This window comes from Notolepis coatsorum, assembly GCF_963971535.1.
Source record: "Notolepis coatsorum genome assembly, chromosome: 7".
NCBI lineage: Eukaryota > Metazoa > Chordata > Actinopteri > Aulopiformes > Paralepididae > Notolepis > Notolepis coatsorum.
This window is the reverse complement of record NC_140171.1, coordinates 100,386,864-100,407,918: the sequence shown is the minus strand read 5'-3', so window position 1 is coordinate 100,407,918 and position 21,055 is coordinate 100,386,864. Positions and strand designations below refer to the sequence as shown.

At 44.6% G+C, this 21,055-nt stretch overlaps 1 protein-coding gene across 1 annotated transcript in view; it reads right to left on the bottom strand.

Moving 5' to 3' along the window:
- ncf4 (neutrophil cytosolic factor 4) overlaps positions 1 to 21,055 on the bottom strand; it is a gene marked incomplete at its 3' end in the record, with an annotated part of 154,745 nt that overhangs the window by 45,351 nt on the left and 88,339 nt on the right. The window contains 1 exon segment of the mRNA XM_084318851.1: positions 21,002 to 21,055. This exon segment is cut by the window's right edge and continues 42 nt beyond it. Coding sequence (XP_084174977.1) covers positions 21,002 to 21,055 — 54 coding nt within the window.

The window sequence follows — 21,055 nt, the reverse complement described above, 5'->3', positions numbered from 1 at the left end:
CCAACTGTCTCTCAACTAAGACATCCAACAAACTAACACATCCAACTGTCTTTCAACTAAGACATCCAACAAACTAACACATCCAACTTTTCTTTTTAACCTACTTTCTATAGAACTTCATTCTTAGATGCTTCTATAGAAAGTAGGTAAAAAAATAAAAAATCTTTGCCCTATAGGGGGGGGGGGAAAGTTTTCTTTGCCCTATAAGAGGGAATTTTTTTTTTTTTAAACCTACTTTCTATAGAAGCAGCTGGGAGGTGCACTGTTTTAAGTGAGCGTTGATTATTGTATTGATTGATTGATTGCAAATTGTATTACTGTCCGCCTTGTTTCCAACTGGTTAAGCTTGGCGACTCTTTCGAAGTTACTCTCTTTCGAAGTTGGTTAAGGTTAGAGTTTGGAATCAGGGCTGCTGGTCTATCGCCCTGCTCTAAAGACAAACTCTAACCTTAACCAACTTCGAAAGAGAGCGACTTCGAAAGAGTCGCCATGCAATTAATCAATCAATCAATTCGCGCGATTTTTCTTTTGTTCCACAATGACTCATGACCCATCAATTACATAATCCAACATTGTTTAAGAAACTAACACATTCGCCGTGACAGAATCGTTTTTCATTTAGTCTTTATCAACATATCCTTTCGTAACGTTTACTGTCCAGCGTGTCCGCCATCTTGCTTTCACTTCTAAAAACTTGCATGCACCATTAACCTGGCAGTGATGTTAACGATACTGCGCCCTTGCAGTAGAGGTGTGATTTTTAAGAGCTGGATCTGTACTTGCCCATATTATGCGCATACTCAATTAATTAAGTATAAGTTCATTATATATATACATTTCTTTTTATCTGCTTTTTCTCCTCATTTTTTATTTTATTTTTCTCCCGTCCCCAATTTCGTATTGTCCAATTCTACCCTCCCCTGTCTCGAACGTTGTTAGGCCATGCCTCCCACAAGCCGGCTGCAATGTGGACGAAGCCTTGCATCACGTGTCCCCTCCGGTACTCGAGGAGGCAGCCGTCGCATCTTTTCACCTGCACAGCGCGATCTCTCAGCGGCGAGGGTCTGCGTCGGAGGGACACGCCGCCCTCGTCGCTTCCTGATTCTACTGCGCAGGCGCACCAACCGACCTGTAGGAGTCGCTGTCCACAACGTCCGATCCCCACCCACCAGCTTCCCACCCCCTAATACTGTCAATTGTATTAGTATGAACGATCAGCCAAGCTGGTAGCAACGCCGAGAGCTGGGCTCGAACCCAGCATCTCCTGCGTTGGTGACGAGCGCCTTGCCCACTGCGCCACCTAGCCGCCAGTTCATTATATTGTTATATTGTTTACACTGCCTATTTTTATTCTATTTTTACTTCTCCACTGTACTATACTTTTATGACCTGTGTCATGTAGTAACACTCACCTGGTGCCGCCCCCTGTGCGTGCGACTCTGTCACCTGAGCGTCTGAATGTTCTGCATCTGAAAGTTCTGTTTTGTTTGTTTTATGTGTTTATAGTTTTTATCTTTTTTTGACACCTCTTCATTCAGGGCTACCTGTGCTAGTTATATCTCAATCATGGCTGCTCTTATTCATGCTTTGGTGTGTCTTTTGTGCTTTTGGGCGATAATCGCTCGGAGAGCGGCCCAAGCATTACATGTCAGTGGATCAGCTGCTCCACCCATCATCACCTACAGCCGGCTGGAGCTGCTGCAGCTTCAGCGTCCTTCAACGGGCGGACTAGGCGGCCTACTTCCCGATGTCGACTCATCGGTACCTGTACCCCATGTGAAGAGGAGGAAGAGGGGTTGCAGAGGATCCCGAATCAGGACGAGACAGCAGGGTTTTAAACTTGTGCTCCCGTCTGTTATTATGGGCAATATCCGCTCATTAGTCAACAAAGTGGATGAACTGTCAGCTCTTATCAAGTTTGATCGCTTATACCGACAGTCCAGCCTGCTGTGCTTCACAGAGAGCTGGCTTTTGGATAAAATTCCCGAATCCCATGTGAAAATGGATGGCTTCTTGTTACATCGGATGGACAGAGACTTTGAAAGGACCGGCAAGAAACAAGGTGGGTGCGTTTGCTTGTACTCCCATGTCACAGTGAAGGAGAAAGCCTGTGATCCGAACATTGAGCTGCTTGCAGTGAGTTGCCGCCCGTATTATCTCCCGAGAGAGATCAGTCATGTTATTGTGCTGGTGGTTTACATCCCTCCAACTGCCAACGCGAAGCTTCCCAGGTGGCCAAAAAGTTCCGGCCCATTAATGGCCTGTATCCGGCAGGCCGGAAGAAATTAATCGGCCCAAGTCCGGTTGCCAGAGTCGGCCAAGTAGGCGGCAATGACTGACTGGCCGATTCCAGCCCGAGTACACTGGGCCAGGTCCGGGGTTGCCGGAAGCGGTGAACGTCCGGAATTGGCGGAATCGGCCCAGTAGGCGGCAATGACTGACTGGCCGATTGCGGCCCGAGTACACTGGGCCAGGTCCGGGGTTGCCGGAAGCGGTGAACGTCCGGAATTGGCGGAATCGGCCCAGTAGGCGGCAATGACTGACTGGCCGATTGCGGCCCGAGTACACTGGGCCAGGTCCGGGGTTGCCGGAAGCGGTGAACGTCCAGTTGCCTAAAGCAGCCCAGATGCGGCCCAAACACACTGGGCCAGGTCTGGTTGCCCGAAGCCTAGCCGACACTGCCAATGCAATACTGGTACTACACAGTAAATTCCGCAGAGTACATTTGACTCAAACTGAGTAAAGAAATTTTACTCAGTTTGAGTGAAATGTACTCAGTTTGAGTCAGCGGAATTTACTGTGTACCCAGTATTCTGCCAGAGCTACTCCACTATCTGCCTATGACCGTACATTACCGGAAATACAGTAGGAAATGGTTGATTAGTAATACAATGCCACATATTTAAGAACCCTTCCCTTTACCAATTCAGTATTGGCATGTCCCTCATTGAAAAATTCAGAAGTTTACATGCTGTCTCCTACCTCACTGAAATATATTCTCAGTGTATGTGCACATTGTACACAATATACATCATTCTGCAGTGAAGCTCAAATATCAAGTAAAGTAACAATGCTACTTTTTCCAGTTAAAAATGACAACTTGAATAGATATTTAAACATTTATTAACAAAGAAATATCACATTAATCACATTAATGACTTTACTGGGCCATTACACCCAAAATGAGGTTTAATCAAATCAACATCACAATAAATCATAGTACAGATAGATTACTCAAATGCACATAAGGAGACTGGTATATATCTCCTCCTCTCTCTCTGGAGATGACCGTAAGCATGAATGATCAGTTTCAAATTGTTCTACCTATGGTGGTAATTACATTACCTTCACAAAAAAAAACATTTGAATATCCATTATTGCTCATTATGTAAATATACCTACACCAACATACATATAGAATAATGTATTCTCTCTCTCTCTCTCTCTCTCTCTGTGAACATTAGTAAACATTTATTACCATAAAACAGGCCTTGAGATAATTAACAAAACATGTAACAAAATAAAATAGTCCATACACCCAACATGGGTGTAAAGAACAAAGTGCAATTAGTCAAAAGTACATTTGTACTTTACTTTAGTATTAGGTTTGCGGATTGGTCCTTGTGCAAGACTATAGAAGGCGGGGATCTTTGATTAAACACTGCTATCAGAAGAATAGACAGTCAGAAAAAAAATGTGTACTTTTAACTAAGTACATTTAAAAGTAGAAACTTTAGTAGACTTTTACTCGTGTGTTTTACTTGAGTACAATTTTGAGACGGTACCCATACTTTCACTTAAAACTCCCAACATTTTGTGAAATTAGCTTACAGTCTTCTCCAGAGAGAGAGAAGAAGATAGATACCAGTCTCCTCTCTGTGCGTCGAGTAGAAAGCTATCTGGCTGCATGTTAGCCTAGCTTAGCACAATGAATGGAAGCGGGCATGACTGGTTAGCCTAGGCATTGTCCAACTAACACCTCTCCCGAAGGCTATACACAGTCATGTCCGCTTCCATTCATTGTGCTAAGCCAGATAGATTTATACTCAATGCAGATACGAGACTAGTATACATCTTCTTGTCTCTCTCTGAAGAAGACTGTAAGCATGAATATGATCAGTTCAAAATGTTGTCTACCTATGGTGGTAATGTTCTTATGTTGGTCCACCACTCCTGAATGAAGTGTAGAGGAAACTAAACAATTTTGTCTTTCAGATCCTTTACTTAGGGATGGCTGGGGGATTTACTGTGTTTGCATGTGTATACGACAGTGGTTTGGTCGGTAGAGCAGTCGTCTTTATCCGGAGGTTCCCGGTTTGATTCCCGCTCCTGGATAGATAGAAAGATAGATAGAGAAAAGTAGGGGGAGGGGACAGATAGTTAGTTCAGGGATGTGATTGTGCCTTAAGAAAAAAACATGAAAATCTTCTAAATGATATATATATTATAAACACTCCATTTGAATGAATGAACACATTTTATTTGTATAGATTGAACTGTTCCCAGGGAAGAGGAAGGTGGGAGAGGAAAGGGACAAAGAAAATGCATCAAATATCTCAGTGTCCCCCTAAAAAATGTAAAGGGGGTCATCGGACCCCTCCCAAGTCATCCTGGCTCAAACACTAACGGTAGGACCTTATCTTTTCTTCTTTGCAACCAGATTGTGCAACACCTGTAACCGCCTCCTCTAGTCTTGCCTACTGTGAAGGGCTGCAGTTGGACTAATGGACTCTTTCGCTCTCAAGTCGATTTTGAGAATGAAGGTGGTGACATTTCTCCATCTGCTTCTTGGTTATGTCTAGGTTGGCTTCTGTACCTCATGCTTGAGAGTTTGATGTTTCTACAGAGCGGTACACTGGTGTCACCAGGGTGGAGTTTTCAATACAGTCTTCACTGTGATAAATCAATAAATTGTGATAGTGTAGGCTATTATAAGTGAAATAATCTGTCTGTAAACAATTATTGGAAAGATTATTTGTGTCATGCACAAAGTAGATGTCCTGACTTGCAAACACTAGTTTGCCAACATGAAATCTGTGGAGTGGTTAAAATGTAGTTTTAATGACTTCAACATTCAGTAAGTATGTAAACGTAGACAGACAGACCACAACTTACTAAGAATGAACTTGTCTCAAGGCCCGCTCTCTCCTTCCTCCATCTCTATCTGCTGAGAGCTGAAGCCACCTTTTAGTATAGCGCTCTACATCTGCATCAGATGCACTTTTAGTGCCCGCATTGAGTCTCACGGACCCTAAAAAAAGACAAAGAATGGGACAGGTGAAGCCCTATCATAAGAAACTTCCATTAACTTTTTTTTTTAATGCTTTCTTGATACTCATCCAACTATAAGTGTTTTGAGAGTCGGTCAGAGTGATGAAAGGCATTAGATTTACATCTGCTCAGAGCTCGAATAAATCAAGGATGTGATTTTTCCGGCCTGAAAATGTGATCCACGTGAATCCACGTACATTTCCGTGCTAATTCATATTTAAAGTATACAGACATGAATGGTATCAATCTCCTCAACTCTGGTCAAGAAAGCAAATAAGCATATTACCCAAAATGTTGAACTATTCCTTTAGAAGATTAATAAACCATATAATAATAAAGCAAAACTTACTCAGGAAAACATCTTTAATTGCAAGTGGCTCGAAGGCCTGCTTGCCATTTGCCCCACGCCAGTTAATTTTCTTGGCCAGCTGGTTTGTCACTAGTTTCGCCATAGTCCTCCAAACAGTTTCTTTAACAGTCAATCCCGCAGCCATCGCCAAGTAAAGGATCTGAAAGACAAAATTGTTTAGTTTCCTCTACACTTCATTCAGGAGTGGTGGACCAACATAAGAACATTACCACCATAGGTAGACAATTGGAAACTGATCATATTCATGATAGCAAAAAAAGAAGAAAAAGCATAAGGCCTAGTGCGTAGAAGTAGCCCTAATCATGATCAAGTAACCAAATATATAATAATAAATAGAATGGGAGAAAAAAAGTAGATAAAAAAAAAGGGGGGCCATAGGTCAAAAGTCTCAGCAAATGTCAATTCCTCAAATATACATTTTCACCTACCAATTTTTGCTTATAAACATCCTCCTGTGCAATGCGCTCATCAAGGGTTCTCAGGTCATCCAGGGTGGAAAGTGGTAACACCGTATATGGAAGGCCATCTGGGACAAGTGCTGCTGCTGCTGCACCATTTTTTTGCAGTAAGGTGTGCATTTCCTTTATCATTTGATTAGTCGTTGCCACAGTAGTTAAAATCTCACGGAGAATAGCTGTAAAAAACAAACACTTAACAAGTTAATATCTGAGATTTGGAAACACAGTAACATCACTACAATAAACTCAAACCGGTCTACATATAAATCAGAAAATCTGACAGGTTTGTCCAGATTATCTTAATTTGGAGGCCTAACCAAAAGTAAGCATATCTAAAATGTCACAAAAATCCATTACACAGGGAAATTGGGTGCAGAACTGTGGTAAACTAACGGTTCTGAACTGAGACACAAATATCCATTGTCTTGAGTCATGGTTCCCTATTTCGTGTCAAGGTCTCACCCCCCCAGATGCAACACTTTGAATGAGATTTACTGTGTAGCAGAGGTGTGGACTCAAGTCACATGACTTGGACTCAAGTCAGACTCGAGTCACGCATTTGATGACTTTGGACTTGACTTGACCAAATCAAAAAATACTTTGACTTTAACACCAATGACTTGTGACTTCACTTGGACTTGAGCCTTTTGACTTGAGAAGACTTGAGCTTCCCCCATGCCCAAAGATAAAAAATTATGTTATATTAAATACCGAATGGTTCGTTGCGTTATTTTTATGTAGATTGGTAGTGAGCTGCAGCGCAGTCCTCCTCTCCGGTGCCCCACAGTGGATTTTTCAATACAGATGCAACACTTTGAATGAGATTTACTGTGTAGTAGTAATTGCTGTAGAACACTTACGATCCCACTCATTGTGATCCCACTTGTTGGTTAGCCTGGGCAGGGTACGGGGTGCCACGCTAGGTGTGGTGGGAGCTGTAGGACGGATTGGCAATGGAGAAAAGTAGGAGGGGACAGTTACAGTTAGTTAGATTGACAGTACACTGGTGTCATCACCTGTGAAGACAAAAGATAATTATGAACTCCCCAATACCAGTGGACCATAACCAAACAGTGATTTGAGCCATGTGGGAGTAAGACGTGATTCTAAATGTTGACACCCACACAACAGCGCAGAATGACCTGTTCACTAAACAGGTCATAAAATCATAAAGTGTAATCTTGTAAACTAAAATTACAAGTGTGTGCTGGTCCGCTGAATACATGTACTGTAGGGGAGAAGAGAGAGCTCTCCTAATGCAGAGGTACAGACCAGAGTTAGTATAGCACAGATATAGGAGTACAGGGAGAGCTACAGTAGCATCCGTGGGTGTTCTCTGTGCAAGAGATCACTTGAGGAAGTTTACGGATGTAGTAACGTTAGTCAGGGACAGGGTCAGAATGACAAGTAAAAGTAAGGACATTCAACATTCAGTATATGAAGGCATTTACAGGATGACTCTTTCCAGCTGTTGAAATGAAAGTCCAAGATTAGAAAGTATATATATACACAGTCACACACGCACAATAAAACATTTTATACATCACTTACAAGCATGACCACTTAGTACCGGTAGATCTTGACTGTCTTTGGAGAGAGAGAGAGAGAGAGAGAGAGAGAGAGAGAGAGAGAGAGAGAGAGAGAGAGAGAGAGAGAGAGAGAGAGAGAGAGAGAGAGAGAGAGAGAGAGAGAGAGAGAGAAGGCATTACAGGATGACTCTTTGAAATGATGTCCCAGATTAAAAAGTATATATTATATATACACAGTCACACACACAATAAAAAAAAATTATACATCACTTACGACCACTTGAAGTAGTTGTTCTTCTGCGTTCATCTCATTGATGAGATCCAGCACTGTAACAGTATTTGCAACAATGAAATTATATATTTTATTACAACTCTATCAGCTGAGTAACAATATTCATCAAAGTGTTACAGTGTAGGTTAGTTTATTAGTGCATGACAGTAAGGTTAGCATACTTTTCACACTATAAGCCCCACCTGAATGATAGCCAGTTAGCAGCTCCGGGTACAGTAGGTACCCCAACATTAGCTCTCATAACGTTAGCCAGTTAGCAGCTCCGGGTACAGTATGTACCAACGTTAGCTCTCATAGTCATAACGTTAGCCAGTTAGCAGCTCCGGGTACAGTAGGTACCAACGTTAGCTCTCATAGTCATAACGTTAGCCAGTTAGCAGCTCCGGGTACAGTATAGGTACCAACGTTAGCTCTCATAGTCATACCGTTAGCCAGTTAGCAGCTCCGGTAGTTTACAGATCCCGCCAGTTTCATAATATCGAGCTAATAACGTTACAGTAGTCACTGAAAACACAGACTAAACAGCACTCATTTATATCAGCGGCACGCATTACTTATAAATAATAAAATATATGTGTTGCACAATTACCTGAGGAGAAGATGCAACAGTTGCTCACGACGTGGTGCAGGCTCTGTCTGTAACGCGCTTCAATTCAAATTTCAAACCGGGATCCCCCACAATGCAACGCATCAGTGTTGCCAGATTTGAGAGTCTGCCTTCATCTGACAAACCTTTGATAATAATGGGCGGTTCGGATATTGTTAATCCGATCTGGCAACCATGCTCTTCCTTGTTTCTCCGCACAGACTGACCACGGTTTTGATTGATTGATTGAAAACTTTGTTAACAGATTGCAGAATGGGTACAATACAGTACAGCTCAATACATACAATTGTTAAGGGCATGCAGACCAGAGAAAGACGTTCGTCTTGTTTACATCAGGGACCCCCATTTTCAATTCATCATAACATGACATGTGACATACAGATAGACACTTCTATACATTTATGACATACCAGATTTGCAAATACAGTAGGCCTACTGTTTGTGATACAAAAAGAGTCTAGAAAAGAGAGTATATATTTGATGTAGAACCGTACATTATAGGTGGGGGGGGGGGGTAGGTTGGGTAGGAGGGGTGGGTGGGGGACACTGTACAACTGCACAAGCACAACTGTACATTGGAATATTGACAAAACCATGTTTGGTACTTTACTGTACATTGGAGGGGGTTGGGTTAGGACATTTACAGGGGCCAGTTTCGAATTGCAGTCTCCCGTAGGTGTTCTTTGAGAGTGTTTTGAAAGTGGGTAGTGATTCACATTCCTTTACATCTTTGGGTAGGGCATTCCACATTGATGTGGCATAATTGCTAAACGTGTTTAGTCCCTGTTTGAGCCGAATCTGGGTTTAACATGATTTGTGGAGCTCCCATGGTGTTGTGGTCGTGGTATTCACTGACCTTTGGGAAGTATTTTGACATGTACACATATACCTTGGTCGTGTATGTATCTTGTAGACAGGCCCATTGCAAGTTGCTGTACTCTGTCGTCTACTCTAAGCCATCCTAGGTTGTCACGTGGGCAGGGGCGAGGTGGGTTCTAGAAGTAAGGTCAAGCAGTAGTCTGACCAGTTTGTTTTGAGATGTTTGTGTAGCAGCTGGATTATCCCTACTTTATGAGATGTACACTGTCACCAGGTAGGGGGGAACGCAGCAGATCTGAGTCCAACTGAATCCCTGACTTTAGTGCAGGAGTGGAGCTTTAGCAGAGGGAGTGGATGGGGCCTATGATTTACTAACCTAGGTGTAGTGCGCTGGTCCAGCTTTAACAAATTATCTCTGTATCTTTTCAATGTAAATAATAAAGTAACCTCACAAAGATACTAATCTAATTATCTTTAAAGTGCACTATGCAGTGAGCTGCTGGTTAAAGGCATTAACCACGTATTGTTGGAGACTCGTGTGACTTGGAGACTCATGTGACTTGGAGACTTGTGTGACTTGGAGACTCGTGTGACTTGTGTGACTTGGAGACTCGTGTGACTTGCGTGACTTGGAGACTCGTGTGACTTGGAGACTTGTGTGACTCTTGTGACTTGGAGACTCGTGTGACTTGGAGACTTGTGTGACTTGGAGACTCATGTGACTTGGAGACTTGTGTGACTTGTGTGACTTGGAGACTTGTGTGACTTGGAGACTCGTGTGACTTGGAGACTCATGTGACTTGGAGACTTGTGTGACTTGGAGACTCGTGTGACTTGTGTGACTTGGAGACTTGTGTGACTTGGAGACTCGTGTGACTTGGAGACTCGTGTGACTTGGAAACTTGTGTGACCTGGAGACTCGTGTGACTTGGAGACTCTTGTGACTTGGAGACTCGTGTGACTTGGAGACTCGTGTGACTTGTGTGACTTGGAGACTCGTGTGACTTGGAGACTCGTGTGACTTGTGTGACTTGGAGACTCGTGTGACTTGTGTGACTTGGAGACTCGTGTGACTTGGAGACTTGTGTGACTTGGAGACTTGTGTGACTTGGAGACTCGTGTGACTTGTGTGACTTGGAGACTCATGTGACTTGTGTGACTTGGAGACTCGTGTGACTTGTGTGACTTGGAGACTTGTGTGACTTGGAGACTCGTGTGACTTGTGTGACTTGGAGACTTGTGTGACTTGGAGACTCATGTGACTTGGAGACTTGTGTGACTTGGAGACTCGTGTGACTTGTGTGACTTGGAGACTTGTGTGACTTGGAGACTTGTGTGACTTGGAGACTTGGAGACTTGTGTGACTTGGAGACTCGTGTGACTTGGAGACTTGGAGATTTGTGTGACTTGGAGACTCGTGTGACTTGGAGACTTGTGTAACTTGTGTGACTTGGAGACTTGTGTGACCTGGAGACTCGTGTGACTTGGAGACTTGTGTGACTTGTAGACTCGTGTGACTTGGAGACTTGTGTGACTTGGAGACTCGTGTGACTTGGAGACTTGTGTGACCTGGAGACTCGTGTGACTTGTGTGACTTGGAGACTTGTGTGACTTGGAGACTCGTGTGACTTGGAGACTTGTGTGACCTGGAGACTCGTGTGACTTGGAGACTCTTGTGACTTGGAGACTCATGTGACTTGTGTGACTTGGAGACTCGTGTGACTTGGAGACTCGTGTGACTTGGAGACTTGTGTGACCTGGAGACTTGTGTGACTTGGAGACTCTTGTGACTTGGAGACTCGTGTGACTTGTGTGACTTGGAGACTCGTGTGACTTGGAGACTTGTGTGACTTGGAGACTCGTGTGACTTGAAGACTTGTGTGACTTGGAGACTCGTGTGACTTGTGTGACTTGGAGACTTGTGTGACTTGGAGACTCGTGTTACTTGGAGACTTGTGTGACCTGGAGACTCGTGTGACTTGGAGACTCTTGTGACTTGTGTGACTTGGAGACTTGTGTGACTTGGAGACTCGTGTGACTTGGAGACTTGTGTGACCTGGAGACTCGTGTGACTTGGAGACTCTTGTGACTTGGAGACTCGTGTGACTTGTGTGACTTGGAGACTCGTGTGACTTGTGTGACTTGGAGACTTGTGTGACTTGGAGACTCGTGTGACTTGTGTGACTTGGAGACTTGTGTGACTTGGAGACTCATGTGACTTGTGTGACTTGGAGACTCGTGTGACTTGTGTGACTTGGAGACTCGTGTGACTTGGAGACTCGTGTGACTGTAGGCTAGCTAAGCTGCATGTTAGCCTAGCACAATGAATGGAAGCGGACATGACTGGGTAGCCGTCGGGAGAGGTGTTAGTTGGACAATGCCTAGGCTAACCAGTCATGCCCGCTTCCATTCATTGTGCTAAGACTGAGCGAATTTTCCAAAATGTTGGCGTGTTGCTTTAAACTGTATAAAGTTAGCTGTATTGTCTATAAAACACTTAATATTTCATTAGATGATATGTGTACTTATATAAGGAGATAATCTTCTGCAGAAATGTTGTGCCTCTAATTTAATGTGTTTCAGATGTACTCATGTATGGGATGCATGACTTTCATGTTCAGTTTTACTATAAAAGGTAATGTACAATTAGCAATTCTGTATATTGGGCTAAACCTTTCTGAAGCAGAGACTTAGTTAGTAGCTCCCCTGTTAGCCTCTTTAGCTTCCATGTTAGCTCCCCTGTTAGCTCCCCTGTTAGCCTCTTTAGCTCCCCTGTTAGCTCTCCTGTTAGCCTCTTTAGCTCCCCTGTTAGCTCCCCTGTTAGCCTCTTTAGCTGCGGCTGTTAGCTCCCCTGTTAGCTCTCCTGTTAGCCTCTTTAGCTCCCCTGTTAGCTCCCCTGTTAGCCTCTTTAGCTGCGGCTGTTAGCTCCCCTGTTAGCTCCCCTGTTAGCCTCTTTAGCTCCCCTGTTAGCTCTCCTGTTAGCCTCTTTAGCTCCGCTGTTAGCTCCCCTGTTAGCCTCTTTAGCTGCGGCTGTTAGCTCCCCTGTTAGCTCCCCTGTAGCCTCTTTAGCTCCCCTGTTAGCTCCCCTGTTAGCCGAATCTGGGTTTAACATGATTTGTGGAGCTCCCTGTGTTGTGGTCGTGGTATTCACTGACCTTTGGGAAGTATTTTGACATGTACACCGGGTACCTTGGTCGTGTAGTGTATCTTGTAGACCAGGCCCATTGCAAGTTGCTGTACTCTGTCGTCTACTAGACATCCTAGGTTGTCAAAGTGGGCAGGGGTGAGGTGGGTTCTAGGAGTAAGGTCAAGCAGTAGTCTGACCAGTGTGTTTTGTTATGTTTGTGTAGCAGGGTGGATTCCCTACTTTATGAGAGTAGATGTACACACTGTCACCAGCGGTAGGGGGGAACGCAGCAGATCTGAGTCCAACTGAATCCCCGACTTTAGTGCAGGAGTGGAGCTTTAGCAGAGGGAGTGGATGGGGCCTAGGATTTACTAACCTAGGTGTAGTGTGCTGGTCCAGCTTTAACAAATTATCTCTGTATCTTTTCAATGTAAATAATAAATCAGTAACCAGTATTGTTATGTTAGCGTACTGAGCTGCGGTTAAAGGCCTTAACCACAGTTGTTATGTTAGCTACTGAGCTGCTGGTTAAAGGCCTTAACTACAGTGTTGTTATGTTAGCTACTGAGCTGCTGCAGGCCTTAACCACAGTATTATGTTAGCTATGAGCTGCTAACTATAGTTAAAGGCCACACAGTATTACATATACTCTTGTTAGCTTTATGAGGCTACATCAACACGCTCCTATGAGTGCAGCATATGTGCTGCACACAGCAGCATCACACCTGGACAAGAGGCAGGGGAACTATGTGAGAATGCTATTCATCGACTACAGCTCGGCATTCAATACCATAGTCCCCTCCATACTCATAGCCAAGCTCAGGGACCTGGGCTTGGGCTATGACCTCTGCCAGTGGGTCTTGGACTTCCTGACTGGCAGACCCCAGGTGGTGAGAGCAGGCAACTGCACCTCCTCATCCATCACCCTCAACATAGGGGCCCCCCAGGGCTGTGTTCTGAGTCCCCTCCTCTACTCCCTGTACACACACGACTGTGTGGCTCAGCGGAGTAGCAATACAATCGTCAAATTTGCTGACGACACAGTGGTGGTGGGCCTGATCTCTGCCAACGACGAGAGGGCCTACCTGGAAGAGGTCAAGGTCCTGGCGGGATGGTGCCAGGAAAACAGCCTCTCCCTGAACGTCAGCAAAACAAAGGAGATGATTGTGGACTTCAGGAGGTCGGGGGTCAAGGACTACAGCCCCCTCAGCATCGACGGGGCACCGGTTGAGAGAGTCAACAGCTTCAAGTACCTCGGAGCCTACATATCCGAGGACTTGACATGGACCACACACATTAACAGTGTGGTGAAGAAGGCACGACAACGCCTCTACTTCCTCAGGCGCCTAAGGAAGTTCCAAGTCAGCCAGAAGATCCTTAAGAACTTCTACTCATGTACAATAGAGAGCATCTTGACCGGCAACATCACCTCCTGGTTTGGGAATAGCACTGCAAAAGACCGAAGCAGACTACAAAGAGTGACACGTTCAGCCGAACGCACAATTGGAGGGGGGCTCCCCACCCTCCAGAACATTTACTACAAGCGTTGCAAGGGCAAGGCTAAGAGAATCATTAAAGACTCCAGTCACCCGAACAACTGCCTCTTTGAACTGCTGCGGTCAGGCAAGCGATACCGGAGTCTCAAGGCGAGCACAGAAAGACTCAGAAGTAGCTTCTATCCCCAGGCCATCAGGCTGCTAAACGAACAATGAATGAACACTACACAACAACAACCACCAAACGCACATAGCACACACATCCACACGCACACACTCACTTTAAACAAACACACTGTAGCACCCACTCCACACACTTTATAGCACACACCCACTTTAAACAAACACACTGTAGCACCCACTCCCCACACTTTATATTTATGGATGAAGGATTGCACTACAACTCGTACACCTTACTGTAAATTGTACCTAAAATTGTACCTCATCCCATTTCTGCTTTGCACTAGATAGTACTGTACATTAGTACACTGCATAGTATTGTGTATTGTATATTATATGGTAACTCAGAACATTGTACATATGTCTATACCGAACACTGTGACCTCATTTTCTTCTTCTAAATTCATGCTATATTATGTTATTATGTTATTTGATACTATCTTGTCTAGCACAGTCTCTGGAGCGTAACAGTAAGAAGCATTTTGTATGAAAGTATTCTGTACTTCTGTATGACAACTATTAAAGAACTTGAACTTGTTAGCTTTATGAGGCTACATCAACATCCTATGAGTGCAGCTATAATGTTAGCTTTATGAGGCTACATCAACATGCAGGCTCCTATGAGTGCAGCTAATGTTAGCTTTATGAGGCTCTGCCCCCCCCCCCCCTCCACTCCTCTAACACCCACCTCGCTCTGCCCCCCCCCCCTCCACTCCTCTAACATTTTATTTATTAATTTTATTATTATTATTTTATTTCTTGCCATTAAAATAATAGGCAAGCATAGGGCTAAAACATTTTCATAAACAATAATATAATTTTTTGTTATTTGGTTATAATAAGGGCTTTTCTATGCATTTGTCTGATTGATTGATTGAAAGCTTTATTGACAGACTGCAGAGTGGGTACAGTACAGCTGTATTCACTTGTTGCGGTGGTCTCAACGGAACAATTTTGATTGACAGTCGATTCTGCCAATCACACCGCTGTTGTGTGTGGGGGCGGCGTCACTTGACTGAAATTCGGCTCTTCCCCGGCAACCATTGCCGGGCCAGAGCCGGTTTATCCTTGGCGAGCCCGAGTCGGCTCTGCCCCGGCAACCATTGCCGGGCCAGAGCCGGTTTATCTTTGGCGAGCCCGAGTCGGCTCTGGCACGGCAAACCATTGCCGGGCCAGAGCCAGTTTATCTTTGGCGAGCCGAGTCGGCTCTGGCACGGCAACCATTGCCGTGGCCGGTTTATCTTTGGCAAGCCCGAGTCGGCTCTGGCACGGCAACCATTGCCGGGCCAGAGCCGGTTTATCTTTGGCGAGCCGAGTCGGCTCTGGCACGGCAACCATTACCGGGCCAGAGGCCGGCTCATCGTTGGCGTGCCGTGCCGGACATGTGCCGAGTGTACCGACCGGTAGCCGGAATCGTGCCGAGTATGCTGGCCACCTGGGTTGCTACCGAGTCAATATCCCGAGTCACACATGACCTGCAGCGCGCCTCGCCTGATGCGCTCGTGATAATAAACAGAGATTTTAATAACTGTACATTGTCCTCCACTCTTGCATCCTTCAAGTCGTTTGTTAAGTGCCCTACGTGGGGTGACCGAACACTCGATTTGTTGTACATGAACGTTAAGAAGAACTACGTTACGAAGCGGCTCCCCCCTCTTGGACAATCTGATCATAATCTGTTATCTGTGATGCCTAGCTATTCTCCTGTTATCCAGAGACAGCCTATCAAGTAGAAAACTGTGCGTGTGTGGTCTGATGACGCTTGTGATCAATTACAAGGGAGCATTGAATGTACTGACTGGTCTATATTTTTAGACGACGATGATCTCGACCTGGACAGTAAAGCTGACAGAGTCACCGCCTACATACATTTCTGTGTTGATGGCGCCATCCCGTGTAAAACAATTAAAACTTTAAAACCTTGGATGTCCAGGGAGGTGAAAGCTGCAATTAACCAAAAGAAGAGGGCATTTTTCACAGGTGATAGAGATATGATTAAACATGCTCAAAAGGAGCTGAAAGCTAAAATAAAACAAGCAAAACTTAAATATAAAGATAGGGTAGAAAGACAAATGTCCAATACCAATACCAGGGGCCTTTGGAAAGGCATTAAATCAATCACTGATTGGACAAACAATCCCAGTTGTCTGGGCCCTGAGATTGATGTTAATCATGCAAACCAGTTCTTTGCTAGGTTTGATCAATTTGATTTATCTGCTGAGCAGGAGAGTATCCTCTCCTCTCTGGCTCAGCCTAGTCCTGTGGACAGTTGTCCCCCTATTGTCATCTCTGTTGAAGAGGTTCGTCAGGAGTTTAAGCGCATAAAGGTAAACAAGGGCCCCGGGCCTGATGGTATTTATCCACGCACCCTCAAGGTCTGGGCTGACCAGTTGTGCCATGTTTTTCATTCTCTTTTTTCTCTATATTTGTCTTCATCTGCTCTTCCTGTAATGTGGTTAACATCATGTCTTGTCCCTATTCCTAAAAAGAACAATGTGCGTAATAGCCTCACTAACCTGAGACCTATTGCTCTGACATGTCACATCATGAAATGTTTTGAAAGGGTTGTGCTGGGCCACCTCAGGGAGCAGGTGGCACCTTATTTAGACCCCTTGCAATTTGCATATAGGAAGAGTGTAGGAGTCGACGATGCACTGATTTTTATGTTGCACCAAATGTATAGCCACGTTGAATCGCCTGCCAGCTCTGTTAGGGTAATGTTCTTTGATTTTTCTAGCGCCTTCAATACAATCCAGCCACATATCCTAGCAAACAAAATGATTCAGCTTAAACTGCACAACTCAACCATCTCTTGGTGCACGAAATATCTTGTTCCTCAACCTCAGTTTGTCAGGCTGGATGACATAGTATCGGATGTCATCTGGACAAAAACTGGAGCCCCCCAGGGAACAGTTTTGGCGCCCTTCCTCTTTGTTCTTTATACTGCGGACTGCAGACATAGCGAGGCCATGTGCCATATGCAAAAATGTTCTGACGATACTGCGCTGATCGGTCTCATCAACAAAGGCGATGACCAAGCCTATAAAAAGGACATTGACTCATTTGTCCACTGGTGCGATGCCAACTTCTTGGAATTAAACATAGAAAAAAAACGAAAAAAATGAGTTGGTCATCAACTTCAGTAGGAAGAAGGTGAATGTCTCTCCTGTCATCATTAGGGGGCAGGAGGTTGAAATAGTCCAGTCCTATAGATACCTTGGCGTTCACCTGTATGGTAAGCTGGACTGGAAGCAGAACACAGATTCTGTGTTTAAAAAAGCCCAGTCTCTGCTCTTTCATCTGAGAAAACTTCGTTCTTTCGACATCAGCAGGTCACTTCTCTATGTATTCTACCAAGGTATCCTGGCTAGTGTCCTGTTCAATGCTGTTCTCTGCTGGGGGGGCAGCATCACTGTTTCGGACAAAAACCATATAAATAAAATAAAAGGCTGGCTCAGTGATTGGCCTTCCTCCTGATTCCCTGGAGATCACCATAGCCAAGCGAACCAGGACTAAACTGAACACCCTTTTATCTTTTGTAGGCCACCCACTGTTTAGTATTTTCGATGCTCTGCGAAGCTCATTCCAGATTGTTGATGCCTCAATGCTCTACTGAGCGATTGAGAAGGTCCTTTGTACCTGCTGCGGTAAAAAAAAAATACGAACACTGATAGCACTGTGATAAGAGGCTCTCCTATTGTGTTGTGTATCCTGTAGTGTATTGTATCATGTAACTGTGTCTTTCATGTTTGTATATGTGTATTCGCTCTGGTGGCAAACCATGTTTCCCCTTGGGGATTAAGAAATAAACCATACCATACCATGTCTTCTACTACCACATTGTACCTGTATCTCCCCTCCCCCATGCTGCTATGATGCCTGAATTTACCCAAGGGGATCAATAAAGGAATATCTTATCTTATCGTATCTTATCTTAGAACAGCGGCAGTAATAATGTATTTCACTATGATGGCTATAAGGGTGCTTTCACATATAGTTTTGGTGGACTCGGTGCAGACTCAGTGCGGTTCGGGGGTGAAGTTGCAACATTGTTGCATTCTTCATTTGGTTCGGTCTGCATTCACATTGCAATTTGTCAAGTGCACCAAACTTTCTGAACAATGTCACGCGGTCGAAAATGGCGCTCGTCTATTGGACACAATAGAGAGTGGAAATGTGTGTGCATGACTGTGAGCCCTAACGTGTGTGCGTGCGCGTGTGTGTGTGACTGCGAGCCCTCTGGACTACAAGTTTGCCTGGGTTAATGTTTCCATCTGGTGCAGGGCTAAAGAGCTCTGGCGTGAAGTGAAGAGTGAAACACTGTACTAGACACACAGAAATACAGACTCCAGATCAGCGGAAGCGTCACAATTTTCAGTCGGTGGTGGTGCTGGTGATGCCATCTGATGGGTCTCATCTTCGAAAGACTCAACGATATGTTTCGGGCTGGATGTGGGTCTTGTGCCAAGTATAACGTCCAGCCAGGTCATCATACCAAGGGAACTTGTCTTTCTCGTCCCCCGAACTCCTACTTTTTCGACGCAAGTAATAATAATAATAATAATAATTTAGGACCTGCTCCGAGGTCACCATTTGGCACACATGCGAACCATGCATACAATGCGTATCTGCGATTAACCCATTAACCCAAGTCACAGACTTTAAATAGGCTAATTGTTTTTTCAGCCTGTTATTCGTTTTAACTTCTTTAATTCACATCTCCCTAGTCTGCAACAACGCAACTGCAAGCCAATGCTCGGAGACACACCCACATATTTGTAATTGTTAGGCTATTTGAATCCACCATTTAGGGCTAACGGTGTATTCAAATAGCCTAACAAATCAAATGTAATATGTCTCGGAACATTGGTCCACAGCCGCACCACCGCAAACCAAAGAAACGTGAATCCAAGAAGCCAAAACGAAGTTTAGCCTATTCAATAGTTTTAGAAGGCTATAGCCAAAATTGCCTTTTACACACCGCATAGCCTATATTTTACGCACTGTGTTTAGTCTATTAAATAGTCTAATTGTTTTTTAAGCCTGTTATTCATTTTAACTTTCAGCCTGTTAATAAATATGTGTCGTTAATTCAATATTTAACTTCTTGAATTCATATTTATTTAGGCTATGCTAATTAAAAACACAAATGTTATGGACATCTAATTTAATTCTCTGCTTATTTATTAATATATTGCTGACACAGTTTTTTTTATTTTGACGTGGCATTGATCCATTGTTCTATTGAAGCCCATTACCACCATCTTCTCGCTAAACAACTTGTACACGCGTTGTTTTTATGAGTGCCCACACGTAGCTGTTTAATTTGGTCTTCTGCCCATATTTCTATCAGGGCTTTCACCTCGTCATTCACCCACGTCTGTCCACGAGACACTTACCGCATGCTTGTTTTGCAGTGAATGCGCGCCGCTGTGTTTTGTGTTTGTGTTTTGTTTCCTTCTATCCAAGATGCACAGTTTATCAGGTCACTTCCTATATTTGGTCCGCGTTTGGTCCAATGAAGCGAACCGAGACCTACGTTTTCAGGCGGACCAGAGTTTGCGTGTTTGGTCCGCACCAGAGTTAGACTGAGCATTCACACCACCCCAAAAAAAGCGGACTATCCGAGAAAACGAACTCTGGTCCGACAGTCCGGACCAAACAGCTCTGGTGTGAAAGCACCCTAAGTGTGTCTGACTCTTAACCACCAACACCTGCACGGACTACTGTAGTGAAAATAAATAGCTTGGTCCATACTTGGTTGTTACAATTTATTAGGTCAAAATAGGAGAATTGGCTTCAGAAGACCAGACCGGGGTCCTGGCCTAGGACCCGGAAGTGGCTCCTAGAATCACAGAATACGTTGATATTTATACATGACAAAAGGTGGTTAGGTGACCAGGTAGGAAGGAGATAGGAGGATGAGATATGGGGTCAAAGGAGGGGCTGGAGAAGGAATCTATACGGATCAACTGTGTTCCGTTACACCCCTAAAGATTAATAATGATAATAATAAACATATTATTAGGCTCTTTCTCGCCCCGTCTCTCCTCCCCTCCCTTACTGTCCTCCCTGATTTACACCTCCAATCTTTCCTCCCATCCATATCTTATCTCCTTCCCTCTTCCCCCCTCTTTACTCTGCACTCTACCTCCCCAGTATCTTCTCTCTCTCTCTCTCTCTCTCTCTCTCTCTCTCTCTCTCTCTCTCTCTCTCTCTCTCTCTCTCTCTCCATCTCCCCTCCTTCTCTCTCTTCCCCCCCTCTCTTTCTGCATACTGTCTCTCTCTCTCTCTCTCTCTCTGTCTCTCTCTCTCTCTCTCTCTCTCTCTCTCTCTCTCTCTCTCTCTCTCTCTCTCTCTCTCTCCATCTACCCTCCCTCTCTCTCAACATACTGTCTCTCTCTCCCCTCCCTCTCTCTCTATCTCTCCACTCTGTTTCTCTCCCTCACCCTCTCCCCACCTCTCTCTCTCTCTGTATACACTGTGTCTCTCTCCCTCTCACCCATCTCTCTCTCTCTCCTCCCTCTCTGCATACTGTCTCTCTCCCTCTCTCTATCTCTCTCTCCCTCTCTCCCTCTCTCTCTCACTCTGTCTCTCTCCCTCATCCTCTCCCCACCTTCTCTTTCTGTATATTATCTCTCCCTCTCTCCCTCTCTCTCTCACTCTGTCTCTCTCCCCACCTTCTCTTTCTGTATATTCTCTCTCTCTCTCTCTCTCTCTCTCTCTCTCTCTCTCTCTCTCTCTCTCTCTCTCTCCTCTCTCTCTCTCTCTCTCTTTCTCTCACTCTGTCTCTCTCCCTCATCCTCTCCCCACCTTCTATCTCTGTATATTCTCTCTCTCTCTCTCTCTTACCTCCAGCCAGTCAGCGTTGACTCTGTGCAGCAGGAAGATCACCTCTCCCTTCTT